Source organism: Pipistrellus kuhlii, unplaced genomic scaffold (assembly GCF_014108245.1).
Source record: "Pipistrellus kuhlii isolate mPipKuh1 unplaced genomic scaffold, mPipKuh1.p scaffold_m20_p_2, whole genome shotgun sequence".
Lineage (NCBI taxonomy): Eukaryota > Metazoa > Chordata > Mammalia > Chiroptera > Vespertilionidae > Pipistrellus > Pipistrellus kuhlii.
In genome coordinates this window covers 49835962-49861314 of record NW_023425515.1, presented here as the reverse complement: position 1 = coordinate 49861314, position 25353 = coordinate 49835962, and the positions used below count along the sequence as shown (strand labels likewise).

The 25353-nt window shown below is 37.5% G+C and overlaps 1 protein-coding gene across 4 annotated transcripts in view; it reads right to left on the bottom strand.

Moving 5' to 3' along the window:
• The window catches only part of CCDC14 (coiled-coil domain containing 14), a 58708-nt gene that overhangs the window by 19795 nt on the left and 13560 nt on the right, over nt 1–25353 (bottom strand). For 2 of the 4 annotated variants that reach the window (XM_036446742.2, XM_036446744.2), the window contains exons 6-9: nt 10965–11201; nt 10760–10854; nt 9447–9969; nt 7429–7570 (exon numbers count right to left, since the gene is read on the bottom strand). In XM_036446742.2, the coding sequence (XP_036302635.2) occupies nt 7429–7570; nt 9447–9969; nt 10760–10854; nt 10965–11201 (997 nt within the window). Of the gene's footprint in view, nt 1–7428; nt 7571–9446; nt 9970–10759; nt 10855–10964; nt 11202–24115; nt 24261–25353 lie in introns of those variants that run through there. The other 2 variants (XM_036446743.2, XM_036446745.2) reach the window with 2 other exon arrangements.

The following is a 25353-nucleotide window of genomic DNA, read 5'->3' as shown; positions in this document are numbered from 1 at the left end:
TAACAAAATGTAAACCGTTTCATAATCTTCAACAAAACAATTCTAAGTAAACTAGTCTCAGAAATAGCTATACATGTGCAAAACTTCTACAATCTTGTAAATACATATAAGGACGTTCACAACAGCAGTATTTAATACTGAGAAGTTGAAAATAACTGAAAATGGTACAAAAATTATTGTATATTCATACTAATCTTCACCACACATATTTTTTTAAAACACTTATTTTTACTAGCATGAATAGATCTCCAAGATACATTAAGAAGTGAAAAATAACAGACAGCAGCATAATATAATTCCATTAAAAAAACACACAATACTGCTTTTCTGAAGTTTCTCTTTGGCAACAGAGAGCAGATCTAGAAAAGGTAGCAAACTGGTCATCCATAACTCCAAATAGATCAATTCTTTTGGTATATTCCAGATAAACAGCAGGGGCCAAGGTCCTCTTACACACCAAGTAGGTAATAGAAGCTTTGCTTGGCAATCTTTTTATATGTCCCTGGTCAGATTCTTCTTTCGCCAACATAGCCAATTTAAACTTACCATTCATTACAAACCTCACATTTGTAATGAATATTTTTTTTTCATTACTTTCAACAGGGTATTTTCTCATTTTCACTAAAAAATAACATGGTTTGGGGACAAAATCTGCTATCCCTCTGTCCCAGGGTGTACAAGATTACCCATATGTGTACTAATCCTAACTTTTTATCTAGTCTCATCAACTACCTGGAACCCAACTCCTCCTAGGCCCTCAGGATTCTGCTCTTACTCCATTCCATTTATCTTCTCATCTGCAGCTTCTCCCTCTTTTTTGGCTCATGTGCCTGAGCTGAGGAGCATAATAAATGGCTCTCATAATTAAAAAAAAATTCCCTCCAACCTAACTGTACCATTGCTCTTCTTCTTCCGATTATAAGCTTTCAAGGTCAGCCTTTTAAAACATGATTGTTGTATTTTTTAAAATTATATGATAAAAAAATAACAAAAGACTCCTTTAGAAAAGTGTAATTATGCATGCTTTTAAAAATATATATTTATGGCCGAAACCGGTTTGGCTCAGTGGATTGAGCGTCTGCCTGGGGACTGAAGGGTCCCAGGTTCCATTCCGGTCAAGGGCACGTACCTTGGTTGAGAGCACATCCCCAGTGGGGGGTGTGCAAGAGGCAGCTGGTCGACATTTCTCTCTCTCATCGACGTTTCTCTCTCTATCCCTCTCAATTCCTCTCTGTGTAAAATCAATAAAATATATTAAAATTATATATATATATATATATATATATATACACACACACACACACACACACATATATATATATATATATATATATATATACTTTAACAAAGCAAAAGAACTGTTGACACTTAGGCAAATGTTTCTTTTTTAGTTAATTCATTCTTTTTTTAATCCTCACCTGAAAATATGCTTATTGATTTTAGAGAGGGAAGAGAGAACCATTGATGTGAAAGAGAAACATTGATTTTCTTCTATATGTGCCCCAATTAGGGATCAAACTTGCAATCTAGATATGTGCCCTGATCTGGAATTGAATCTGCAACTTTTCAGTACACAAGAAGATGCTCTAATCCTGAGCCACACCAGTCAGGGCAGTTCATTCATTCTTTTTAAATACAGCTTTATTGAGATAAATAAAACTACACATATTTAAGGCATATACTTTGATGAGTTTTACTCTATGATATGGTGAAGCCATCACCAAAATTAAGGTTTTCCTCACCTAAAATGTCCACATGCCCCATTTCATATCACTTCCTACCCACATAATCACTGATTTACAGATCAGTTTGGATTTTCTGGAATTTTATATTACACATATACACAATATATAATTGTATGGAATCACACAATATGTACTGTTAGCCTGGCTATTTCCACTCAGCATAATATTGATTCATCCATGCTGTTGCATGCACCAATAGTTCCTTTCTTTTTATTGTTGAGTAGTATTCTATTGTATGGTATCTACATTTAGATTGTTTTCTATGAACATTCAAAACAAGTACATATTCTTTCAATTCTGAGTAAAAACCTAGGAGGAAATGACTAGATCATATGGTATCTTTAATTTCTAAAGATACCATACAGACAGTCCTTGGGTGACGTTGGACTTGACATATGTCATTTTGTGATTATATCACCATCTCCCATTTACAATATTTATTTTTAAAAAGTCCCATCATTTTGATGTGAATATGTGCTCTGTGTTTTTTATTATTTATTTACCACAAGGTCAGGAATTGTTATCTTTAATTTTTTTTTCTGTTTCACTTCATTACTGCTGTGTGTGTGCTCCATGTGAGTGATGTAGGTGCTTATGTAGGTGGGTTCCAACTTACGGCAAAAATTGAGTTACCTCACAATGAAGGAACAGATCTCCAACGTAACCTGAGGACCTACTGTATATTTTATTTTATTATTTTTTAAATTTAATTTAATTTTTTTTTATTAAATCCTACTGTAATTTTAATATTGTCTAATACATTTATTCTGTTCTCTTTTTCAGGAACACTAATTATGCTAATTTTGTATTCTTTTGCTTCTCTTCCATATGTATCCTCTTCTTTATAATAATTTTTGGATTATTATTTTTTTACTTTGTTTTATCTTATTTCTTCAAGCCTATTTCCCATGTGTTCAGTCATTTAACAAGTATTTATTAGAGTGGGTGTTTGGCACAATTCTCAGCACTGGAAAAACAGCAACCAAAGAGAAAAATTCAGTTTCTTAAATTCAGAGAAGGTTACTGGGGGAGAAGGGGAATTACTGTTTATTAGGTACAGAGTTTATATTGGAGATGAAAAAGCTTTGGATATAAATAGTGTTATGAAAAGACAGCATTATGAGTATATTTAATACAACTGAAATGTATACTTACAAATGGTTAAAAAGAAATATTATATCATATACTTTATTACAATAAAAATAAATTAATTATTTTTAAAAAGGGTTTGAGAAGAAAAGCAAGCTAAGACTATTAGGAGACACTATTAATTTAGTAGGAACTGAAGCAGAAAGATTATTTGGGGGAGAAGAAAAACAAAACCCAAACAACAACAACAGTATTTATACTGCTTAGGTTCTTAAGGACTACTATTGTCTGATCTTCTTTAACAATTCCTTCTCTCTCTTACTCTCTGATCTTCTTTAAGAATTCCTTCTCTTTCAATATCTTTTTCTGCCTTAAAAAAGGTTCTATTAATTTCCTGGAGATTATGGAATATTCCCAAAGTTTTCATTGGGCAATCATCTTGTGATGTCTTTTCTTGATGCACCTTTGTCCCTTTTTACGTTGTGATCTCTCCTATAAATTTTTTCTTCCCATAGCTTTTGTAACATTCTTTCCTAGTTTTCCTGCTACTTTGCTATTAGTTCCATCTCAGATTCCTCTGCCTGTGTTAAAAAGCTGTTATTCCCCAGCAATTCACTCCTGGCTATGTTCACACTTTAAACCTTCCTGGTGAATTTACTACTTCTACACTGATAAAAAATCACTTAGTTTTAATCACCATGACTTCAGTGTCAAATGCAATGCCAATTAGTAAAAGCTCAATAAACATGTGTTCAGTGAATTACTCTCAAGTCTACATTTCTATCCTGAGTCATATTCCTATGTTCCATTTGTACCATACATATGTCCAGATGGTCTAAATGACACATTCAGCATGTCTAAATCTTAACTCACTGGCTCTTTCCCATTACATATTTGAATTCAAAAATAAAGTGAAATAAAAAACAAATAATATAGTCTTTCTCTGGAGCTTCCACCTGGAAGAATTATGTTACCATCTGTCAAATGATAAAATCAAAAGTGTGAATGCTACTGCATTTCACTTTTTAAAAAAATATATATTTTATTGATTTTCCACAGCAAGGAAGGGAGAGGGATACAGAGTTAGAAACGTCGATGAGAGAGAAACATCGACCAGCTGCCTCTTGCACCACCCCACTGGGGATGTGCCCGCAACAAAGGTACATGCCCTTGACCAGAATCGAACCCAGGACCCTTCAGTTCGCATGCCGACGCTCTATCCACTGAGCCAAACCGGTCCCGGCTGCATTTCACTTTTTGTTCTGCGTGGGTACATAATGATCTTATATTTTTATCTAAACTCAGGAAGTGGTCATGAATTCTAACTTGCTCTATAAATATTAAGGCATTCTCTAGCTGATGGCTCCTAAATGAAGTAGTACCCCTCCAACCCACATCCAGGAAATTTGAAAATGTGCCAGAGCTTTTGAAGGTCTCATGAATGGGGCACTGAAGATACTTTGTGGGTAAGGACCAGGAGGGCTAAATGTGGAGCTGTCTCAGGAATCCACATAAAAACTGTCCAGCTACCAATGATCCAATTGCCCAGTTGCTATAGAAACAATGCTCCTAGCTATTTTTTAAAGCCACAAGATGGCAATAAACTCTTAGAAAACCCTGAAAGATCACTTTCTGGCTAAAAAGAAAGATGTAATTGCTAAATGTGCAAACAGAAAGAAAACATTTTATTAGCAAATGCTAAAAAAAATTTTTGAATGAACCAATGCATTCCAACTTTCATCGTAAAATGGAGATTACAGATGATTCTTTCCAAATTAAGATTTCCAAAGAGGCACAAAAATTCCTACACTTGTGCTAGAAACCTCATTCTGCTAAAAAAGAGCATATATCTGACAAATTCTTCATTTTTTCAATAATTTCATTTTTAGAAAGTCAAGTAAACAGTTGGCAATATTATACTATACTAGAGGCCCAGTGCATGAAATTCCTGCACAGGGGGTGTGTCCCTCAGTCCAGCTTGCACCCTCTCCAATCTGGGACCCCTTGAGGGATGCTGACTGCCTGTTTAGGCCTGATCCCGGGCCTAAATGGGCAGTCGGGCATCCCTCTCACAATCCAGGACTGCAGGCTCCCAATTGCTCACCTGTCTACCTTCTTGATTGCCCCTAACCGCTTCTGCCTGCCAGCCTGATCACCCCCTAACTACTCCCCTGACAGCTTGATTCATGTCTAACTGCCCTCCCCTGCAGGCTTGATCACTCCCAACTGCCCTCCCTTGCAGGCCTGGTCCCTTCCAACTGCCTTCTCCTGCTGGCCATCTTGTGGCGGCCATCTTGTGTCCACAAGGGGGCAGCCATCTGTGTGTTGGAGTAACAAGTCAATTTGCATATTACTCTTTTATTAGATAGGATAATCTTAGTTCTCTAAGGACATAGAGCCAAAGACTCTGGTGCCAAATCTGAAGAATTAGTTCAAAATATCAAAATGATACATTTTAAAAGAATTAAAAGCAAATAACCAATAATGTGGTGAGTATTGTTTTCTAAAGGGTTTTATAAATAAGCTCCTAAAACAACTCTAAAATGTTCTAAGGAATAGAAATAGCTAATAACTATTGATATTTCCCATGATCAGAAAGTTAAAATAGTATCTGGGAATAAGTTCTGCTCATTTACTTAACCAATTATTTGATAGTGGTATCTTTAAAAACATGCTTGTTTATTTTAAATGGCTTATAGCATATTCTTTTGTTTCACAAAATATACCTAAATATTGAAGTATAAATAAGTTAATCCCTATTTCCTAGCAGAGGCAATGTAGAAGTATAGAAATTAAGATGATTATGCTCTAAAAAATTCAATCTGCCCAGGTTTGAGTCTTATTTCTGTTACTTCTTAGGTAGGTGATCTTGGGCAATTTATATAACCTCTGTGCCTTGATTTCATCTGTAAATGAGAATAACATGATACCTACCTTATAGAGCTGCTGTTAGAATGTAAAGAGATGACACGTATAAAAGTTGTTAAGCCCTGGCTTGGTTGTGTGGCTTGGTTGGAGCATCGTTCCAGTCTGGGCACCTATCCAAGTTGCAACTGGATCACTGGTGGGGGCATGCACGGGAAGCAACCCATCGATGTTTCTCTCTCACATCAATGTTTCTCTTTGTCTCTCTCTCTCCCCCTCTTCCTCCCTCTCTTTCTAAAATCAATAAAACATATCCTCGGGTAAGGATTTAAAAATAAATGTTAGATGTAGTACTGGCTTTTAACATTATTATTATTTACATTTGGTTTTGATTTAGAAAAACTAATCCTATTATTATAGATTATTTAGACAAGAAATGAAGACAATAGTATTAAGAATTTAAACCCCACAACCCTATCATATATCTCAGTATCTAGAGACTAAAGATTATAAGAGAAATAATCCTAAGCAAGTAAATCACACTGGATGTGGTGTCTTTGCAGGCTCCATATCCAGGAACGTAAGCTACTTTATAACTAAGAATCCTACTCTATTGCTTTCCAATTTCTGTGCAGGTCCTTCCAGGTCCTACCTATTGATACAACATTTACAGCGCATGCAACTGCAATGCCCCCTGAGGGGAAGAAGTGCTCCAGTTCTCTGCAAACTATATTGATAAACAGACAATGAGGTGGTGACCTTTGTGGTTATCACTGAAACAGTCAAATTTAAGATATTATTGATAATATGTTAAGTGATTTCTAGATTTCAAGATCAGGTCCCTGGTTTACATCTTTTCTAAATAAATCTTAAAAAGCAATTGAAATGAGTTGTTTTTCTATCTACTTGTGATGGGGCTACTGGTGCTCAACCCTATCAGGCTCTCCTTTTCTGAATGGGAAATATGGGGAAAACTTATGTCCCAGATGTTTAGATAAGGCAGGGCCATATGCCTCCTTTCAGCCTACAAAACATACGAAATGAGATTGTTCGTATCCATATTCTCCTTTTCCTGGAAAACAATGGCCTTATAATAAAGGGAAACTAAATCCTGAGCCATAAGATGAAAGACAGCCTCTGATGACCCATGTGGTCTTGCTGTGCCAGAGAAATAAACTTTTGCTATGTTATGCCACTGAGATTTTGGACTTTGCTTCTGCTGCATAGCCTAGCCCTTGGTCAGCAAACTTGCAGCTCGTGAGCCACATGCAGCTCTTTGCCCCCTTGAGTGTGGCTCTTCCACAAAATACCATGGCCTGCACGAGTCTATTTTGAAGAAGTGGCGTTGAAGAAGTTTAAGTTTAAAAAATTTGGCTCTCAAAAGAAATTTCAATCGTTGTTCTGTTCATATTTGGCTCTTTTGACTAATGAGTTTGCCGACCACTGGCCTAGACTAGCCTAAAAAATACCCTGAAATATTTCATTTTGCTCTCTATACACCATCAACCAAGAGATAACAGAGGTGCAAGAGTTGAAGGTAAATATGTAGCAGTAGGCAGAAGTAATGGAAATGTTAAAGAATGCTAAGCAATGTTTAAAAAGCGGAGGGAGGGGGTGAGGCAGAGAAGCAGAAACACAGTGAAACAGTAAATCTTTTCTGATGGGGCCCTTTGTTCTGGCCATGGGACATCTCTGCAATAGAGACAAAAACATTCAGAGCAATTCTCACCTGCGTAACTGAGCATTTTCACTTCTTAGTGGTTGCATGGCCAGTGCTATTTCAACTTGACTATTTTTGTTTCCACTTGTTGCTGGAAGTAGAGATACACATGCCTCCAATTCTGTAATCAATCTCTGAATTTCTGAATCCTCTACAAAAGGCAGAAGAAATGAGTAAAAACATACTGTAAGTTGGTTTTGAATAAGATTATTTATGTGTATTACTAGATAAGAAAAATTTTCAGATATGTACATACGTTATAAATAAATTCAATTATTTCTAAATTTAATACACAGACCCTATTGTCCTCTTTCCTGCTGGTTGCCTATTCATAAAAAATCTAAAGAAATTAAATTCAGACACTAAAGATTAATCTTAAACCACAGTATTGTTATATTAGTGATATTCCTCAGTTGAAGTGTCTAATAGGAAGATAGTTTACACTTGTCTCTTAGTTCATACTGCCAAAGGACTACTAGAATTCAATAATTGCTATTGGGTTTCTTATAATTAATACAGTGTTCATATCTACAACAATCTTTTATTCTATTGCAAATAATTCACTTTAGGAAATTCAATTTGGCAAAATATTGAGATAGGGTATACTAAGATGACGTTTTTATTATTTAACTTTATAAAAGAGATTTATTTTTATTTTTAATTTTTTAATTAAATTTTATTTTTTTATTGATTATGGTATCACATAATTGTCCTCATTCCCCCATTCCCATCCCAAACCCCTCCCTAGATATGCCCCCCCCCCCCTAAAGGAGTTTAACACAACTAGTCACACCTCATTTGATAGCAATACCCATTCTTTTTATTAATTGGGATAACTGGATGGTTTTGGAGGTGGCAGACACAGGTAGAAGGTGGAATTTAGATCTTTTTGTCCTTTATTTTTCTTCCTTCATTTCTATTCAAATATTTTGTTGACTGAAAACATTTGATAATTATAATATTAACTATCTGATACCTAAGAGAGATAGGAAATATATTCTGTCACAAAAATAACTCATAGATATTTTAACACCCTGATGCAAAGTTTATGCACACAGTAAACAACTATGCCCAATTATTAAGCAGTCCTCTACCAATCATTTGTACCATGGTTTCACTCATAAATATTGGAGCAGTGACATGAGCTCTACTACTTCCTAGCAAAATAACTTTAGTCAAATTACTTAATTCCTGCAGCCTAAATTCCTTCATAGTACCTTCATGGTTAAAGGTACTATCCTCCAAACCTAGGTTTCCTCATTTGTTAAATAACAGCACCTCAGGGGGTGGCTCCGAGGATTAAATGAGATAATGCACGTAAAACACTTAGCACAGTGTCAGGCACATGGTGAATGTTTAAGAAGTAATAATGAATACTGTTACTATCATTATTGTTACTATGATTTGGTTAACTGACAAGTTACAGGTCTGAAAATTAATGTATCAAACCTTTAGAATAATAGTGCTATATTCCTATAGATATTTTTTAAAGCTTTGATATTTTGTCAGTCTGCAAATATTAGGCATTCTATCAGTGCTTCTATAATCAATTACTACGCTTTCTAAGATGACAACTCTGTAACTCACTTTAAGCAAAAGCCATTATTTAGAATACACACACATAATGCAAATCAATTAATACAACCTGGCTCAAATATCTCATAATTCCACCTAAGATGTTTTCCTTGATCTAATTTTAAAAAATCCCTAAAGTTAAATGAAAAGGGCATAAAAAGGTTTGGGTCACTTCTCACAGTGAGATTTTTAAGCATTAGGACAGTTGGTTATTATTAAAGAAACTAGAGGCCCAGTGCACAAAATTTGTTCACAGGTAGGGTCCCTAGACCTGATCGGGCCTTCAGGGTTGCTGGTTGGGGCCTCCCTTCCCCAGCTGCCAGCTGCTGCCTGGGGCCTTCCTTCATTCCATGCCACCCCCTGGTGGTCAGCACATGTCATAGCGAGGGAATGAACTCCCAAGGGGACAATTTACATATTAGGCTATTATATATATATAGATACTCATCTACCTTGTTCTGCTACTAGGGCCTTCAGCTCTCCCAACAAATACATTATAGTTCTAATTTTTTCATCACTCTCGTTCCCATTTTTTGCTTTCTGGACACCCTTTATTCTTGAATCTTGTACATGCATATTTGAATCCTTTTCCTCAGTTGTGGCCTCTCTTATTTGTTCTTTGACACAATTTTCTTCATTAGTGGGCAAGGAAGTTGGCAGTAATAGAGTGGGGCTTCGGTTTGTCTGATGGTTAGGTTGAGAATGTAACAGATTCATATATGTTTGGAGACACTTTAATAGTGGCGTTCCATTGGCTGAGTCAACACTAATGTCTGATTCCTTAGGAACTTCTTGTTGTGGCAGAATTTCATTAGCAAGATCCAGCTGCTCAAAAGCTGGAATAGCTGGTTTGTCAGTTTGAGGCAGGCTACACTGAACTCCAAGACTAGAACTGAAGGAATTCCTTAGAATATCAGTACAGTTCACAGAAGTTGTGTTATATTGTGATACAAATTGGTCATCAGTCTGAACTTCCTAAAGAAAGAAAAAAACAAGTTTCAAAAATGTGAGCACTGACATATTTTTTTTTAATGTAAATTCACTTACTTTGCAATATGAGAATATTATAAAATCACATTTAAAATAGACTATTTATAAATATCACACATGGTTTAATGGAAAAGGATAAAAATTAGTCTAATTAGAGACTAAAAAAAATTCTACTTTGGGAAATTTAATAAGAAAATAATCTCAGATATATGAAAAGCTTTTTGCACAAACTTATAAAAATGTTATTGTAGTAAAAACTATTGATTAAATGTCTGCCATAGGAGAGTAATTACACAGACTAAAGTATTTCCACTAAATAGAATATAATCAACTTATTAAAAATTTATAGGATGTATATAAATAAACATGTTTACAATAAAATGTTAAGTGAAAAAAGCAAAACATAAAAGTTATACATTTAATTATAGCTATATTTTTAAAAAATCAAAGTTAACAAATGAAAACCAAAAAACAAAATCTACACAGAGAATTAAATGATTAGAAAACACTATATCAATGTGTTAACATCAATTGTGTTTGGGTGGTGGGTAAGAGTGATTTCTTTCTTCTGTTGATCTTTTCTCCCACTTTTCCCTCACCATTGTTCTTAAGAAATAAGTAAAACAACTTGGGTAATAAAAAATAACTTGGGGAAAAAAATCACTGGTCTTTATACATCCTAGGGCATTAAGATACATACAATCAATAACTTTAATTTTCTTTCTAAAGATAACAATTTAGCCAATTACTTGTGTAGTATATAAACTGTACCTACAGAATGAACCATTGAAGGGAAGGGTGACGGCTGAGGTAACTGGACTGGAGTGGAAGTAGATAAGCTATAACTAGAATGTGGAGTGGTCTGAGATTCTATGAGGCAAGAAGGAGAGAAATATCACTCACATCTCATACTGCTCATACAATAATCAAACAACTTAATTACAGTTTATATTCATGCTTTTAAAAAACTTCATACTAACCAGAACCAGAAACAGTGTGGCAAAGTACAGCAGGAATTCCATTAGGGTTCGTCTTTGAAGCCAAGTTGTTCATCTGTGACATTTGAGTCTGCACATGCTCACAGAGAGCTTGATAGATTATGGGTGAATACATTCTGTAATGATCTTGAAAAGACCAATTTTGCGGTATTGCTGATGAGTCTCTTTCATGTCCGGCAGAAGTTTCATTGGGTATCAGTTTCTTATAATCTGAAGATACTAATGTGGAAGAAGGAAAAAAGATTCTGAAAATAATATTCTTCAGAAACTTTTATCATGAGACATTATGGCCAAAATAACTTTCCAAAGTAGCTCAACTCATTATAGTCTTTACAGAAGGGTTTTACCACTATCATCTCTAAAGAAAATTACCTCATCTTCTTTTGTTATTAATTCTTGTAATCAATTAAATTGCACAGTAAAAAATGATCTAAACTATCTCTTTAAAATCTCTATTAAATGGTATTTGTCAAATTTCCCATTCAATTACAAGACCCCCTGCCCACCCCCCCATAGGGTGTTATTTCTCTCTAAAATCCAATAAAATTCTTTGACTTTGGCGGCAGGGAGGGAAGAAAGAATGAAATTTTAAAACCAGAAAACTCTGTAACAATTCTGATGCTTTGACTGTGAAAATATCAAAGTTTTGAAAACAAGAACAAAAGAGGACTTAATCTACATTCTGGGCAATGAAACAAAACCCTAACCTGACATTTAAAATCTTCAAAGCTTGACCATAAACTACTTTTTCAAACATTTTCCCATCATTCCCAGTTTAATTTTTTTGCTCATCAGGCCCATTTAGACTCCCAACAAGCCTTTCCATCTTCCTATAACATTACTCATGACAAAGCATTTCTTCCAATGCAATTTTATCTGCTCTCCAAGGCTCATCTGAAGGCTTCCCTTTTCTATGAAGCCTTTTCCAATCCTTCCTGGCCACTGACTGCTCTTCAAAATCCCAGAGCACATATTGTTTATACAATTCATATATCACTTGCAGATTACACTACATTGCTTATCTCCCACTCTCTTGTCTATCTGCCAGGGGTCCTCAAACTTTTTAAAGTGGGGGCCAGATCACGGTCCCTCAGAGAGCTGGAGGGCCGGACTATATGAACTACTAATTCCTACTGTAACACCTCGGCTGCGCTCACTGCCCAAAAAACCTGGCGGGCCGGATCAGACTCCTCTGCGGGCCGCATGTGGCCCGTGGGCCGTAGTTTGAAGACGCCTGGACTAAACTAAGCTTCTTAAGGCAGAACTGTATGTATTTTATACTTCATTTTCTCCCAAAGACCCCTATTAGTCTATGTACAAAGTAGTACAAAGCAGTAACCTGGCATTAGTTTGTTGTAGAAAAAAAACAGTTTTCCACATAGCAGTACTCTACAGATCAGTATGAAACTCTATATCCCTGTTTACTAAGTTCTCCTTCCCAAATGTTTTTTAAAGACTATTAACAGAGAAGGAGAACCAATATGGCAACATAGGTAAACACCAGTACTTGCTACTTCCCATAATCACATCAAAATTACAACTAAAATATAAAACAACGAAGATGCTACTAGAGGGGGAGGTAAGATGGCAGAAGAATAGATGGGCGGATTCTGAGCCCTCTCCCGAAGCAGAAAGAGAGAGCAACTGAGGGTCTTGTGCTGTGAGTGTTTATTGGCAAGCTGGGAGACAGCGAACACCAGAAGAAACTGCTGGGGGGCCGCTGACAGAGGTGCCCTTCACAGGGAAGCACCCACGCGGGCTACGTCCCTGCCCGGAGCTACCTACCAGCTTGGACGGGAAACCTCGCCATCTTGAGAGGAAGATAGGATCCTGTCAGAGGCCTGAATATCCACAGCCGCAGCGACCACCAAGCATCTGTGACCCCCAGAACGCAGATCCCAGGCAGCGCAAACACCTGGCTGCACTGGAGTGCTCCACTGCGAAAAAGGTCAGATTTCGCGGGGAGAGGGTGGAGAGTGCTTGTGGCGAAGACAGAAAGCCCTCGCGCACAGAGCGCGGAAGCTGGAGGACAAGGGCGGTGATTACACGTAGAAAGAAGCCCCAGCTGTTGGGCGGTTGTCACCTGTGAAAGTGGACGGGGCTCCTAACAGGGGAGATATCTAAAGAGTAACACATTTGGATCTGCCTTGGAGGGATATTGGAGAGTTGCGGGAGATTGCAGTTGCTCGGACCTGCCCCTCCCCCCCTCCTTAGTTCCTGCTTCAGAGAGGGGGGGGGGGCGGCGCGGGGGGGGGGGCGGGGGGGGGGGCGGGGGGGCTGGAGAGGCTCTAGAGCACATGTGTCAAACACAAGGCCCGCGGGCCAAATCCGTCCTGCCAGGCCTTGCAATGTGGCCCGCACCGCGCTGTCATCACTGCACTCCGCTGCGTTTCCATCACAATGACAGTTTATGACTGTTCAGTAAACCATTCGGCCCGCGATTTAGGCTGGATTTTAGATTTTGGCCCCTTCTCTGATTGAGTTCGACACCCCTACTCTAGAGTCTGGGAAGTCAACCTAGAAACACTGCCCCCAGAGGCTAATCCACAAATTGACTCTAGTGTAATAAAAACAAAGCAAAACCTGCCTAAAACTCAGGACTGGATCATAACAATAGAGGAAGCGAATGACCTTCATTACTGCAAATTTTATTTAAATTTTTGAAAAAATTTTTTTTTAAATTTTTAAATTTTTGTTTTTTATTTTTGTTTTCATTATTTGCAACATTTACTAAGAAACTTTTTTTTCTTTTTCCTCACTTGATTTTATCATTATAATTATTACATTGTATATGTAATCAACATTATTACTACTACTAATTTACCTTTTTCATCTTATTTTCTTTTGTTTCTTTTTATTATTTTGATTATATATATATTTGATTATATATATATATATATATATATATATATATATATATATATATTTTTATTTCAGGATTACTGTTCTACAGTCTTTATCTATCTTTCCTTCTCCAATGCTTTATTCTATCTCAACCCTACCTTTATGCTTTCACCTTCTTTCCGATCTTTTCCTTTGGTACCCCGTTTATCTTAACTGCTGTAGATTTTCCCCATTCCTTCTGTCTACCCCCTCCTAAAATTTCACCCTACTTGTATATATCTAATTTCCAACTACCTGCTCCAAACCCATTCACACCTCCCTCGCAGTTGTCCTAAAAACAAAACAAAACAAAAAACAGTCTTTCTCTCTAACTCTTTGAAGTTGTATGTTGAATGTTAACTATACTGAAGTTGTATGCTTTTTGTTATAAGATTGATTTGCCTATGCTTTTTGTTTGATTGTATGTCTTTGTTATTCTGGGTTCTAGTCAACACAACCACCCTTATTGGTGGCTATTAATATTGCAAACACATTTCTATTCAGTGCCTTGTGTGTTGTACATGGTTGTACATGGTTGTGTTGTATTTTGTGCCTTTAAATCAAAGCAGGAGAGAGAGAACTACACAACCAGACATCCTAGATCATGGGGAGACCAAAAAACACCCCGCATATGAAAGAAAAGCAGGCTTCACCAGAAAAGGAAGTAAATGAGATGGAGGCAAGTAAATGAGATGAAGGCAAGCAACCTACCTGAGCAAGAATTCAGAGTAATGATCATAAGATGGCTAAAAAGAATGGAAGACAAGTTTGACAATATGAGTAAGAACCAAGAGGAAATGAAGAAAAACCAAGAAGAAATGAAAAATGACATTGCTATAGTAAAGAACTCAATAGAAAGCATCAAGAGTAGATTAGAAGAAGCAGAGGACCGCATCAGCGAGCTAGAAGACAAGATGGAAAAAAATACCCAATTAGAACAACTTCTAGGAAAAAAAATTAAAATACAGAAGGAAAGTCTAAGGGAACTTTGGGACAATACAAAACAAAACAATATTAGAATAATAGGAGTTCCAGAAGAAAAGGGAATTGAGGAAGACATGGAAAACGTATTGCAAGAAATAATGACAGAAAACTTTCCTGAGATAGAGAAGAAAAAACCCACACAAATCCAAGATGCTCGCAGAGTCCCAAGCAAAATGAACCCCAGAAAACCAACCCCTAGGCACATTATAATTAAGCTGGTAAACACCAACGACAAAAAAAGAATTTTAAAAGCAGCCAGAGAGAAACAGAAAGTTACATATAAAGGAACCCCCATCAGACTAGCAACTGATTTCTCCACAGAAACTTACCAGGCCAGAAGGGAATGGGATGAAATATACAAAGTCATGCAAAGGAAGGGTCTGAATCCAAGAATACTATACCCAGCAAGGCTATCAATCAAGATTGAAGGGGAAATCAGGAGCTTCACAGACAAAAACAGACTAAGGGAATTTATCTCCACCAAACCAGCAATGCAAGAAATGCTAAAGGGTCTACTGTAAAATTAAAGAAACAGAAAGCAAAGAAGGAACACAGGGGTATAGAATAAAAATGGCGTCAAATAAGTATCCATCAATAATAACTTTAAATGTAAATGGACTAAATGCTCCAATCAAAAGACATAGGGTGTCGGATTGGATAAGAAAACAAGACCCATATATCTGTTGTCTACAAGAAACCCACCTCAGAAAGAATGATGCACACAGACTGAGGGTGAAGGGATGGAAAAAGGTTTTCCAGGCGAATGGAAATGAAAAAAAAGCTGGGGTAGCAATACTTATATCTGACAAATTAGATCTCAGAGTGAAGGACATAACAAGAGATAATGAAGGCCACTTCATAATACTAAAGGGAGCAATCCAACAAGAAGAAATAACCCTGGTAAATATATATATGCACCCAACACGGGAGCACCCCAATATATAAAAAAACTGCTGGAGCTCATTAAGGGAGAGATTAATAGCAATACAATTATAGTAGGAGATTTTAATACCCCACTATCACCCTTTGACAAATCATCTAAACAAAAAATCAGCAAAGAAATATCAATCCTAAATGACTCGCTAGACCAGATGGAATTACCGTATTTTTCGGACCATAAGACGCACTTTTTTTCCCCCAGAAGTGGGGGGGAAAAGTCCCTGCGTCTTATGGTCCAAATATAGCCTACACATATACTTAAAAAAAAAAGTTTTTTTACTTGCCCGGCTCTGTGTGGTCTCTGTGTGCTTGCCCGGCTCTAAAATGGTTCTAAATGCTACTTACTTTACAGGGTTGATTACATGTGTTTATGACTGTGATGTTGGGTTTTAATGCACATAAAATATTTTAGGACACTATTTGTTTCAGAATCTTTTTTTCTTCATTTCCCTTCTTTAAAAACTGGTGCATCTTATGGCCCGGTGCGTCTTATGGTCCGAAAAATACGGTAATCGACATCTTCAGAACATTCCACTCCAAAGCCACAGAATATACATTCTTCTCAAGCGCACATGGGACATTCTCAAAGATAGACCACATTTTGGGACATAGGCAAAGTCTCTTCAAATTCAAGAAGATAGAAATCATATCAAGCATCTTCTCAGATCATAGTGGCATAAAACTGGAAATTAACTACAATGAAAAAAATCCAAAGAAATCAAACACATGGAGACTAAACAGCATGCTATTAAACAAGGACTGGGTTACCAAAGAAATAAAGGAAGAAATTAAAAACATCCTGGAAACAAATGACAATGAAAACACAACTATCCAAAATCTATGGGACACAGCAAAAGCAGTTTTGAGAGGGAAGTTCATATCCCTACAAGCCTATTGCAAAAAACTAGAAAAAATGGTAACAAATGATCTAACTCTACAACTCAAAGAGTTAGAAAAAGAGCAACAAAAAAAGCCCAGTGTAAGCAGAAGGAAGGAAATAACAAAAATCAGAGCACAGATAAACGACATAGAGACCAAAGAAACAATACATAAGATCAACAAAACCAAGAGCTGGTTCTTTGAAAGGATAAACAAGATAGATGGACCTCTAGCCAGGCTAACCAAGAAACAAAGAGAGAGGACCCAAATAAACAAAATCAGAAATGAAAGAGGTGAAATAACAACAGATACTGCTGAAATACAAAGGATTGTTACAAAATACTACGAACAACTCTATTCCAACAAACAGAACAACCTGGAGGAAATGGACATATTCCTAGAAAAATACAAACTTCCAAAACTCAATCAGGAAGAATCTAAAAATCTCAATAGAGCAGTGACTTGGGAAGAAATTGAAACAGTCATCAAAAAGCTTCCAGCAAACAAAAGCCCAGGGCCAGATGGCTTCACAGGAGAGTTTTACCAAACATTCAAGGAAGAACTAAAACCTATCCTCCTCAGACTATTCCAAAAAATTCAAGAGGAAGGAACACTTCCAAACTCCTTCTATGAAGCCAGCATCACTCTAATACCAAAACCTGATAAAGACAACACAATGAAAGAGAATTACAGGCCAATATCCCTCATGAACATAGATGCCAAAATCCTCAACAAAATTCTAGCAAATTGGCTCCAGCAGAGCATCACAAAGATCATACACCATGACCAAGTAGGATTTATTCCAGGAATGCAAGGATGTTACAATATCCGCAAATCAATAAACGTGATACATCACATAAACAAATTGAAAGATAAAAATCATATAGTCATATCAATTGATGCAGAAAAAGCATTTGATAAAATCCAACACCCTTTCCTGATAAAAACTCTCAACAAGGTGGGAGTACAAGGATCATACCTCAACATAATAAAAGCTATATATGATAAACCCACAGCCAACATCATACTCAATGGGCAAAAACTAAAACCATTCCCTCTAAGAACAGGAACAAGACAGGGATGCCCACTCTCGCCACTCCTGTTTGACATAGTACTGGAATTACTAGCCATTGCAATCAGACAAGAGGAGAAAATAAAAGGCATCCAAATTGGAAAAGAAGAAGTAAAGTTATCCTTATTTGCAGATGACATGATATTGTATATAAAAACCCCAAAAGACTCCATTAAAAAACGAATTGACTTAATAAATGAATTTGGCAATGTAGCAGGATACAAAATTAACGCCAAGAAATCTATGGCATTTCTATACACCAACAGCGAATTTATAGAAACAGAGACTAAAAAAGCAATTCCATTTACCATCGCACCAAAAAAATTAAGATATCTAGGAATAAACTTAACTAAGGAAGTAAAGGACCTATACGCGGAAAACTACACGACACTGAAAAAAGAGATATAGGAAGATGTAAACAGATGGAAGAACATACCATGTTCCTGGAATGGTAGAATCAACATCATCAAAATGTCCATTCTTCCTAAAGCAATCTATAGGTTTAATGCACTCCCTATTAAAATTCCAACGGCATATTTCACTGACCTAGAAAGAACTCTCCAAAAGTTCATTTGGAACAATAAAAGACCCCGAATAGCCACAGCAATCCTGAGAAAGAAGAGTAAAGTAGGAGGGATCTCAATACCAGACTTCAAACTGTATTACAAAGCCACTGTTCTCAAAACAGCCTGGTACTGGCACAAAAACAGACATATAGATCAATGGAATCGAATCGAGAACCCAGATATCAATCCAAATCACTATGCTCAATTAATATTTGACAAAGGAGGCACGAATATACAATGGAATCAAGACAGTCTCTTCAATAAATGGTGTTGGGAAAATTGGTTAGATACATGCAAAAGAATGAAACTAGATCACCAACTTACACCATGCACAAAAATAAACTCAAAATGGATACAGGACTTAAACATCAGACGGGAAACCATAAAAATACTAGAAGCATCCACAGGCAACAAAATCTCAGACGTATGCCAAAAGAACTTCTTCACTGATACTACCCCTAGGGCAATGGAAGCTAAAGAGAAAATAAACAAATGGGACTACATCAAAATAAAAAGCTTTTTTACAGCAAAAGAAACCATCAGCAAAACAACAAGAAAGCCCACTGTGTGGGAGAACATATTTGCAAATGTTACCACTGATAAAGGTTTAATCTCCAACATCTACAAACAGCTTATACAACTAAATAAAGGGAAGATGAATGATCCAATTAAAAAATGGGCAATGGACCTAAATAGAATATTTTCAAAAGAAGACAGAAGGAAAGCCAAAAGGCACATGAAAACAAGCTCAAAGTCACTAATTGTCCCAGAGATGCAAATCAAAACAACAATGCGGTACCATCTCACACCTGTCAGAATGGCCAACATCAACAAATCAACAAACGACAAGTGTTGGCGAGGTTGTGGAGAAAAAGGAACCCTCGTGCACTGCTGGTGGGAATGCAGACTGGTGCAACCATTGTGGAGAACAGTGTGGAGTTTCCTCAAAAAACTGAAAATGGAACTCCCATTTGACCCAGTAATCCCACTCCTAGGAATATATCCCAAGAAACTAAAAACACCAATCACAAAGGATATATGCACCCTATGTTCATAGCAGCACAATCTACAATAGCTAGAATCTGGAAACAGCCTAGGTGCCCGTCAGCAGATGATTGGATCCAAAAACTATGGTACATCTACACAATGGAATACTATGCTGCCATAAAAAAGAAGGAATTCTCATCATTTGCAGCAACCTGGATAGAACTAGAGAACATTATGTTGAGTGAAATAAGCCAGTCAATAAAAGAGAAATACCACATGGCCTCACTCATTTATGGACATTAAAAAACATTATAAACTGACAAACCAAAAGATAGATATAAAGACAGTAAAGCAACAAGCAGACTGTAAAATTACACCAGGGAGAGTAGGGAGATCTGGGGGAGATAAGAGATCAACCGAAGGACTTGTATAATATACATGCATATAAGTACAACTAATGGACACAAAACTCTGGGGAGGAAGGGTATGTGGGGGGGGGGGGGGCAATGTTAAAATATGTACACAGATAATAATTTAATAAATAAAAAAAAATTTTAAAAAAGATGCTAAAAAAATAAATAAAATAAAATACAAAACAACTATCATTCACAACCACCTGAAATCTGGCTGACTGGAAGTCCTACAACTAGAGAAGAAGAAAGCAAACTGAGACTGGTAGGAGCTGTGAAGGCGCAGAACAGGCTGGTCCAACACCCACATGAGGTGTGTTTTAATTGGGAGGAATATCTGGGCTGCAGAGGTCGCTCAGGGTTCCAGAGCTGAGAAGAGAAGCCTCTGTAACTTCGGGCTGTAAAAACCAGCAGGAATTGTCACTGAGTGACATGGAGTCTTCAGGAGACCCAGGCAGTTTTCTTAAAGGGTAGGTACACAAACTTATACTGTCCCACTCCCTCTTAGTTCCAGCGCTGGGGGGGAGGAGATGAGACCCAGGGACATATAGAGAGGAACTGGATTGTCTGGCACTGAGGCAAGAACTAGAAGGTGGCTTTCTCCCAGAAAAAAGTGCTGGCAAATGTCATTCTTCCTATACTGAGAGCGTTCCCATAGCAGAGCTGATTGGCAGCCATATCTGAGTTTCCATCAGCCTGGCTCACACTGTTCACTCCACCCTGGTGATTCCCTAAGACCCCATACCATCCAATCTGCAGCCCCACTCAAGCTGTTTGCAGTAGCTTTTCCATATGAATGGCCTGTCCTGGCTCAGACTTCAGACTTTCCTAAAATGTCTCGGACAAGCAGCAGCTGGCATCAGCAAGATCCAATACTAGCAGCAGCCTGCCTTGCTTCACAGCTTGGCTTTGCTTAGGCACTTCCAAGCCCAACACAAGTAACAGCAAAATGCAGATTGCTCTGTAGCTCCTGCCAGGTGGCCCTAGGCAGTGACTGACTTTACACCTCCTGGGAGGACCCAGAGCCAATGCACCCAGTGGACAGCTTCAGACCACACCAGATTACAACTCTACACATCCACGAGTGACACTTTCAAGGGGCAGACTCTAGTGAACACCTCAGTCCCACTGAAGCAAGTCCTGGTCCATAGGGGTGTCTCCTGCACAACAGCTCTTCTACTGTAGTCGCAGTTGGTCCTAACAGCCAATTGGCCTGGAGGTAAAATACTCCCAGTGACACCTATAGCAATCAAGGCTCAACTACAACAGGACTGTGCACACAGCCCATTCTGGGGCACACTGAGAGTGCCCTGATCAGGTGATTAGGGAGGCTGAGCCACTGGGCCCTGCAGGACACCTACTACACAGGGCCACTCTACCAATTCCTAGAGATATAGCAGTTCTACCTAATACATAGAAGCAAACACAGGGAAGGAGCCAAAATGCAGAGAAAAAGAAACATGTCACAAATGAAAGAAAAGAAGAAAACTCCAGAAAAAAATAAAATAAATAAAACAACACTAAATGAAATGGAAGCAAATAAACTATTACATACAGAGTACAAAACAATGGTTATAAAGATGCTCAAGGATCTTAGAGAATTTCAAGAGACTCAGTGAGACTATCAAAGATCTTAATGAGAATTTCAGACATAAAAAAGAATTTCAAAGACAGTCAGAAATTAAGCATACACTAACTGAAATAAAGAAAAATTTGCAGGGATTCAACAGTACAGTTGAGAATTTTGAGAATCAAATCAACAATTTGGAATTTGAGGAAGCAAAAAACACCCAATCACAAGAGCAAAAAGATATGTGTTCATATGAAGATAGTGTAAGGACCCTCTGGGACAACTTCAAACGTACCAACATTCACATTATGATGTGTGTGTGTGTGTGTGTGTGTGTGTGTGTGTGTGTGTGTAACGTAAGAGAGAGAGCAAGATACTAAAAATTTATTTGAAGATATAATGACAGAAAACTCCCTACCTGGTGAAAGAAATAGACTTACAAGTCCAGGAAGCCCAGAAAGTCCCAAATAAGAGGAACCCAAAGAGGTCCACACCAAGACACATCATAATTAAAAAGCCAAGACAAAGAGAATATTAAAGGCAGCAAGAGAAAAGTAGTTAGTTACCTACAAGGGAGCACCCACACTACTGTTAGCTATTTTCTCAATAGAAATTTTGCAGGCCAGAAGGAAGTGGCAAGAAATATTAAAAGTGATAAATAGCAAAGACCTACAACCAAGATTACTCTACCCAACAAAGCTATCATTTAGAATTGAAGGTCAGATAAGGAGCTTCACAGACAAGAGAAAGCTAAAGGAATTCATCACCACCAAACCAGAATTACATGAAATGTTGAAGGGTATTCTTTAAGAGGAAGAGGGGGAGAAAAAAAGGTAAAAATAAACAATAAAATGGCAAAACAAAACAAAACATATTATCAACAATTAAATCTAAAAATCAAAATAAATGAATAAGGAATCTAATAAACTGATAAATAAAATAGAATCGGAGGCATAGAAACATGGAACAAACTGATGAATCTCAGAAGGAAGGGAAAGGGGGTTGGGAGTGGGAAGAGATTAACCAAAGATCTTATATGCATACAGGCCTTACCTATGGACAGAGACAAAGGGGTGGTGAAGGCCTGGGTGGGACAGGAAGCAGATGAAGGGCAATGGGAGGAAAAAGGGGGACATCGATAATACTCTTAACAAAAAAGTTTTTTTTAAAAAGGGGGGAAATGGGATTACGATCTCACCCTGAGATGAGATCATTGGGATTTAGGGTGGACTCTAAATGCAATGACTGGTGTTCATGTGAGAGGAAGGGAAGGAGAAGGGGATCTGAGATGCTAAGGACCATGGAAGCGGCCACGGGAAGATGGAGCAGACACTGGAGCAATGCCTGGCACCACCGGAAGCCGGAAGGGGTGAGCATGGCTTCTCTAGTGCCTCAGGGAAGCCGCCCCTTGCGTGGTTTGAATCAAGCCTGCGGGAAATAAGCTCTTCTCTGGAGGACCACTGGCTTGGGTCACTGGGAGTGACATTCCCTTCTTCTGCCCCCACCCCAAACCCTCATCCACATTGAGAAAGGGAGCTACCTCTTCCACCAGGTGGCAGTCCGCTGACCCAGGGGACTCGGTCCTAGACTTACTGGTCCAGCAGGACCAGCCTGACCTGGAGAGGGAGCAGGGCTTGTGGTCACTGTGTGGGGACTCCTGCAGGCAGGTGGAGCCCCTAAGTGACACAAAATGACAAAGCAGAACATTAGGAGCTGGCGAGTGGCAGGGGGAGAGTGTCATAGCAGGGACCCTGTGACATGGTTCTTACAAAGTCTGTTCCTGTTCCACCATGCTGCCATCTCCCTGTGGGGCGAGAGGGGTGATCTTCACCAGGGTCCTGGTCAGACCTCCTGTGCTGCTTTCCTTCAGATGCCCTCTAGCCAGCAGACCTGGAGAAGGGAGGCCCCAGCCGGCAGCCAGCAGCCCCTAGGGACCCTACCCGTGCACGAATTTCATGTACTGGGCCTCTAGTTATTTAATATTAAAGATCAAATAAAAAGTTTCACAGACAAGAGAAAGCTAAGAGAATTTATCACCATGTTGAAGTGTATTCTTTAAGAAGAGGAAGAAGATGAAAAATATGAAGAATAAAATGTCAATGAATACATATCTATGAACAACTGAATCTAAAACTCAAAATAAACCAACAGGTAATCTAATGAACAAAATAAACTGAAGCATTAAATTGAACCTGAGGCATGGAAACATGGAATAGAGTGACAAATCTCAGAGGGAAGGGGTGGGAAGAGATTAACCAAAGAATTTATATGCATATATGCATTACCTATGGATACAGATAATAGATGAAGACCCGATGTGGGTTGGGAACCGGGTGAATGAGGGCAATGGGGGATAAAAGAGGAACATCTGTAATACTCTCAACAATAATGATTTTAAAAAAAAGGACTATTAACAGAAATGATTGTGGTCTTGGTTGACCACAGGTTATTAGAGTACAAGATACATTTAGAAAAATATATGACTTTTCGCAGTACCTACCAAAGCTAAACATACAAATATTCAATGTCACAGCAATTGTATCCCTGTATATAATGATGATGTGCACAAATAACTTCATTTGCAATAGCCAAAAACTGAAAACACCCCATAGCCATGAATAACAGAAATGAATAAACTATGGTATTCTCATATCACAGATACTACATAGAAATGGAAAAGAACAGATTACTGATATACACAACTACTTATATATGAATTTGGCAGACACAGCGATTTATGAAAGAGGTCGGACACAAGATTGCACAATGTACAATTGCATTTATATCAAGTTCAAAAATAGGTAAAACTATCTAATTGAGTTAGAAGTCAAAGAAGTGGTTACCTGGGGATGGGGAGATAGATAATAGTGAGGATACTGATGATGCAAGAGCCTGAAAGGGTGCTGAAGTTGTTCTACATCTTCACCTGGGAGGTGACTATATGGGAGTATACACATACAAAAATTTATCGAGATTTATGTTTTATAAAAGTTATCCCTTAACTGTATAAAAAATGAAACAGTTAAATTTCTGGTATGGAATTGCACAAAAAAATATATAGTTTATTGAAAATAAAAACATTTCTAAAAGCATAAAACTTGCCCTAACCGGTTTGGCTCAGTGAATAAAGCATTGGCCTGCAGACTGAAAGGTTCCCAGGTTCGATTCTGGTCAAGGGTATATAACTTGGTTGTGGGCACATCCCCAGTAGGAGGTGTGCAGGAGGCAGCTGATCGATGTTTCTCTCTCATCGATGTTTCTAACTCTCTATCGCTCCCCCTTCCTCTCTATAAAAAATCAATAAAATATAGTTTTAAAAAAAGCATAAAACTTACATGCAAAAGCAAAAAATTAATGACAAAAAAATTAAAATTAACCAATGAAGATAGAAAAAAATGTTAAGGGAAAAAACTACTAAGTTAAAATTTGACTATAAAAATGGTTGGAGATATTAGATAGTTCCATTTTGACTTGGGATATGCCTCCTTTTGAGATGATCTATTCCTGTGAACATGAATTAGCTGAGTAATTTATGGTAAATTACTTAACCTGACCTCCTATTCCTCATTAGAAAAATAATAACAAAAGTATCATCTACTTTATAAGGTTATGGTAAGAAATAAACGAGATAATACTTGTAATCTAACACATTTTAAGAACTCAATAAATATTACCTATATTACCAAATGAGTGTAAAATCTTAAAACAAACAAGTAAATATTTCACAAATTTCCCATCTGATAACAATAATAAACCTCTAAGTATGTCTGCCTACTCTAAGCAATATTAGTTATTTATCTGAATAAGTGATCTACAACAAAATTGGTTAATTAACATGTCTGTGAGAAATATTTCTTATTGAAAATATTTTGTTGTAGTATCCTCTAATATATTTTAACTTTGAAATCTAAAATGATGGAGGGTGAGATCATAGTCAGCTCATTTAGCACATAGTTCTTTCTTTCATCTTAATTTGTGGGTCTCTCTTTTGCTCTTGGATTTCCTTTGGCCTCATTTAAGATAAGAATTGTCTGGTTTGAGGAATTCTCAAATTTCACACTCAAGCTTCAGGCTCTGATTC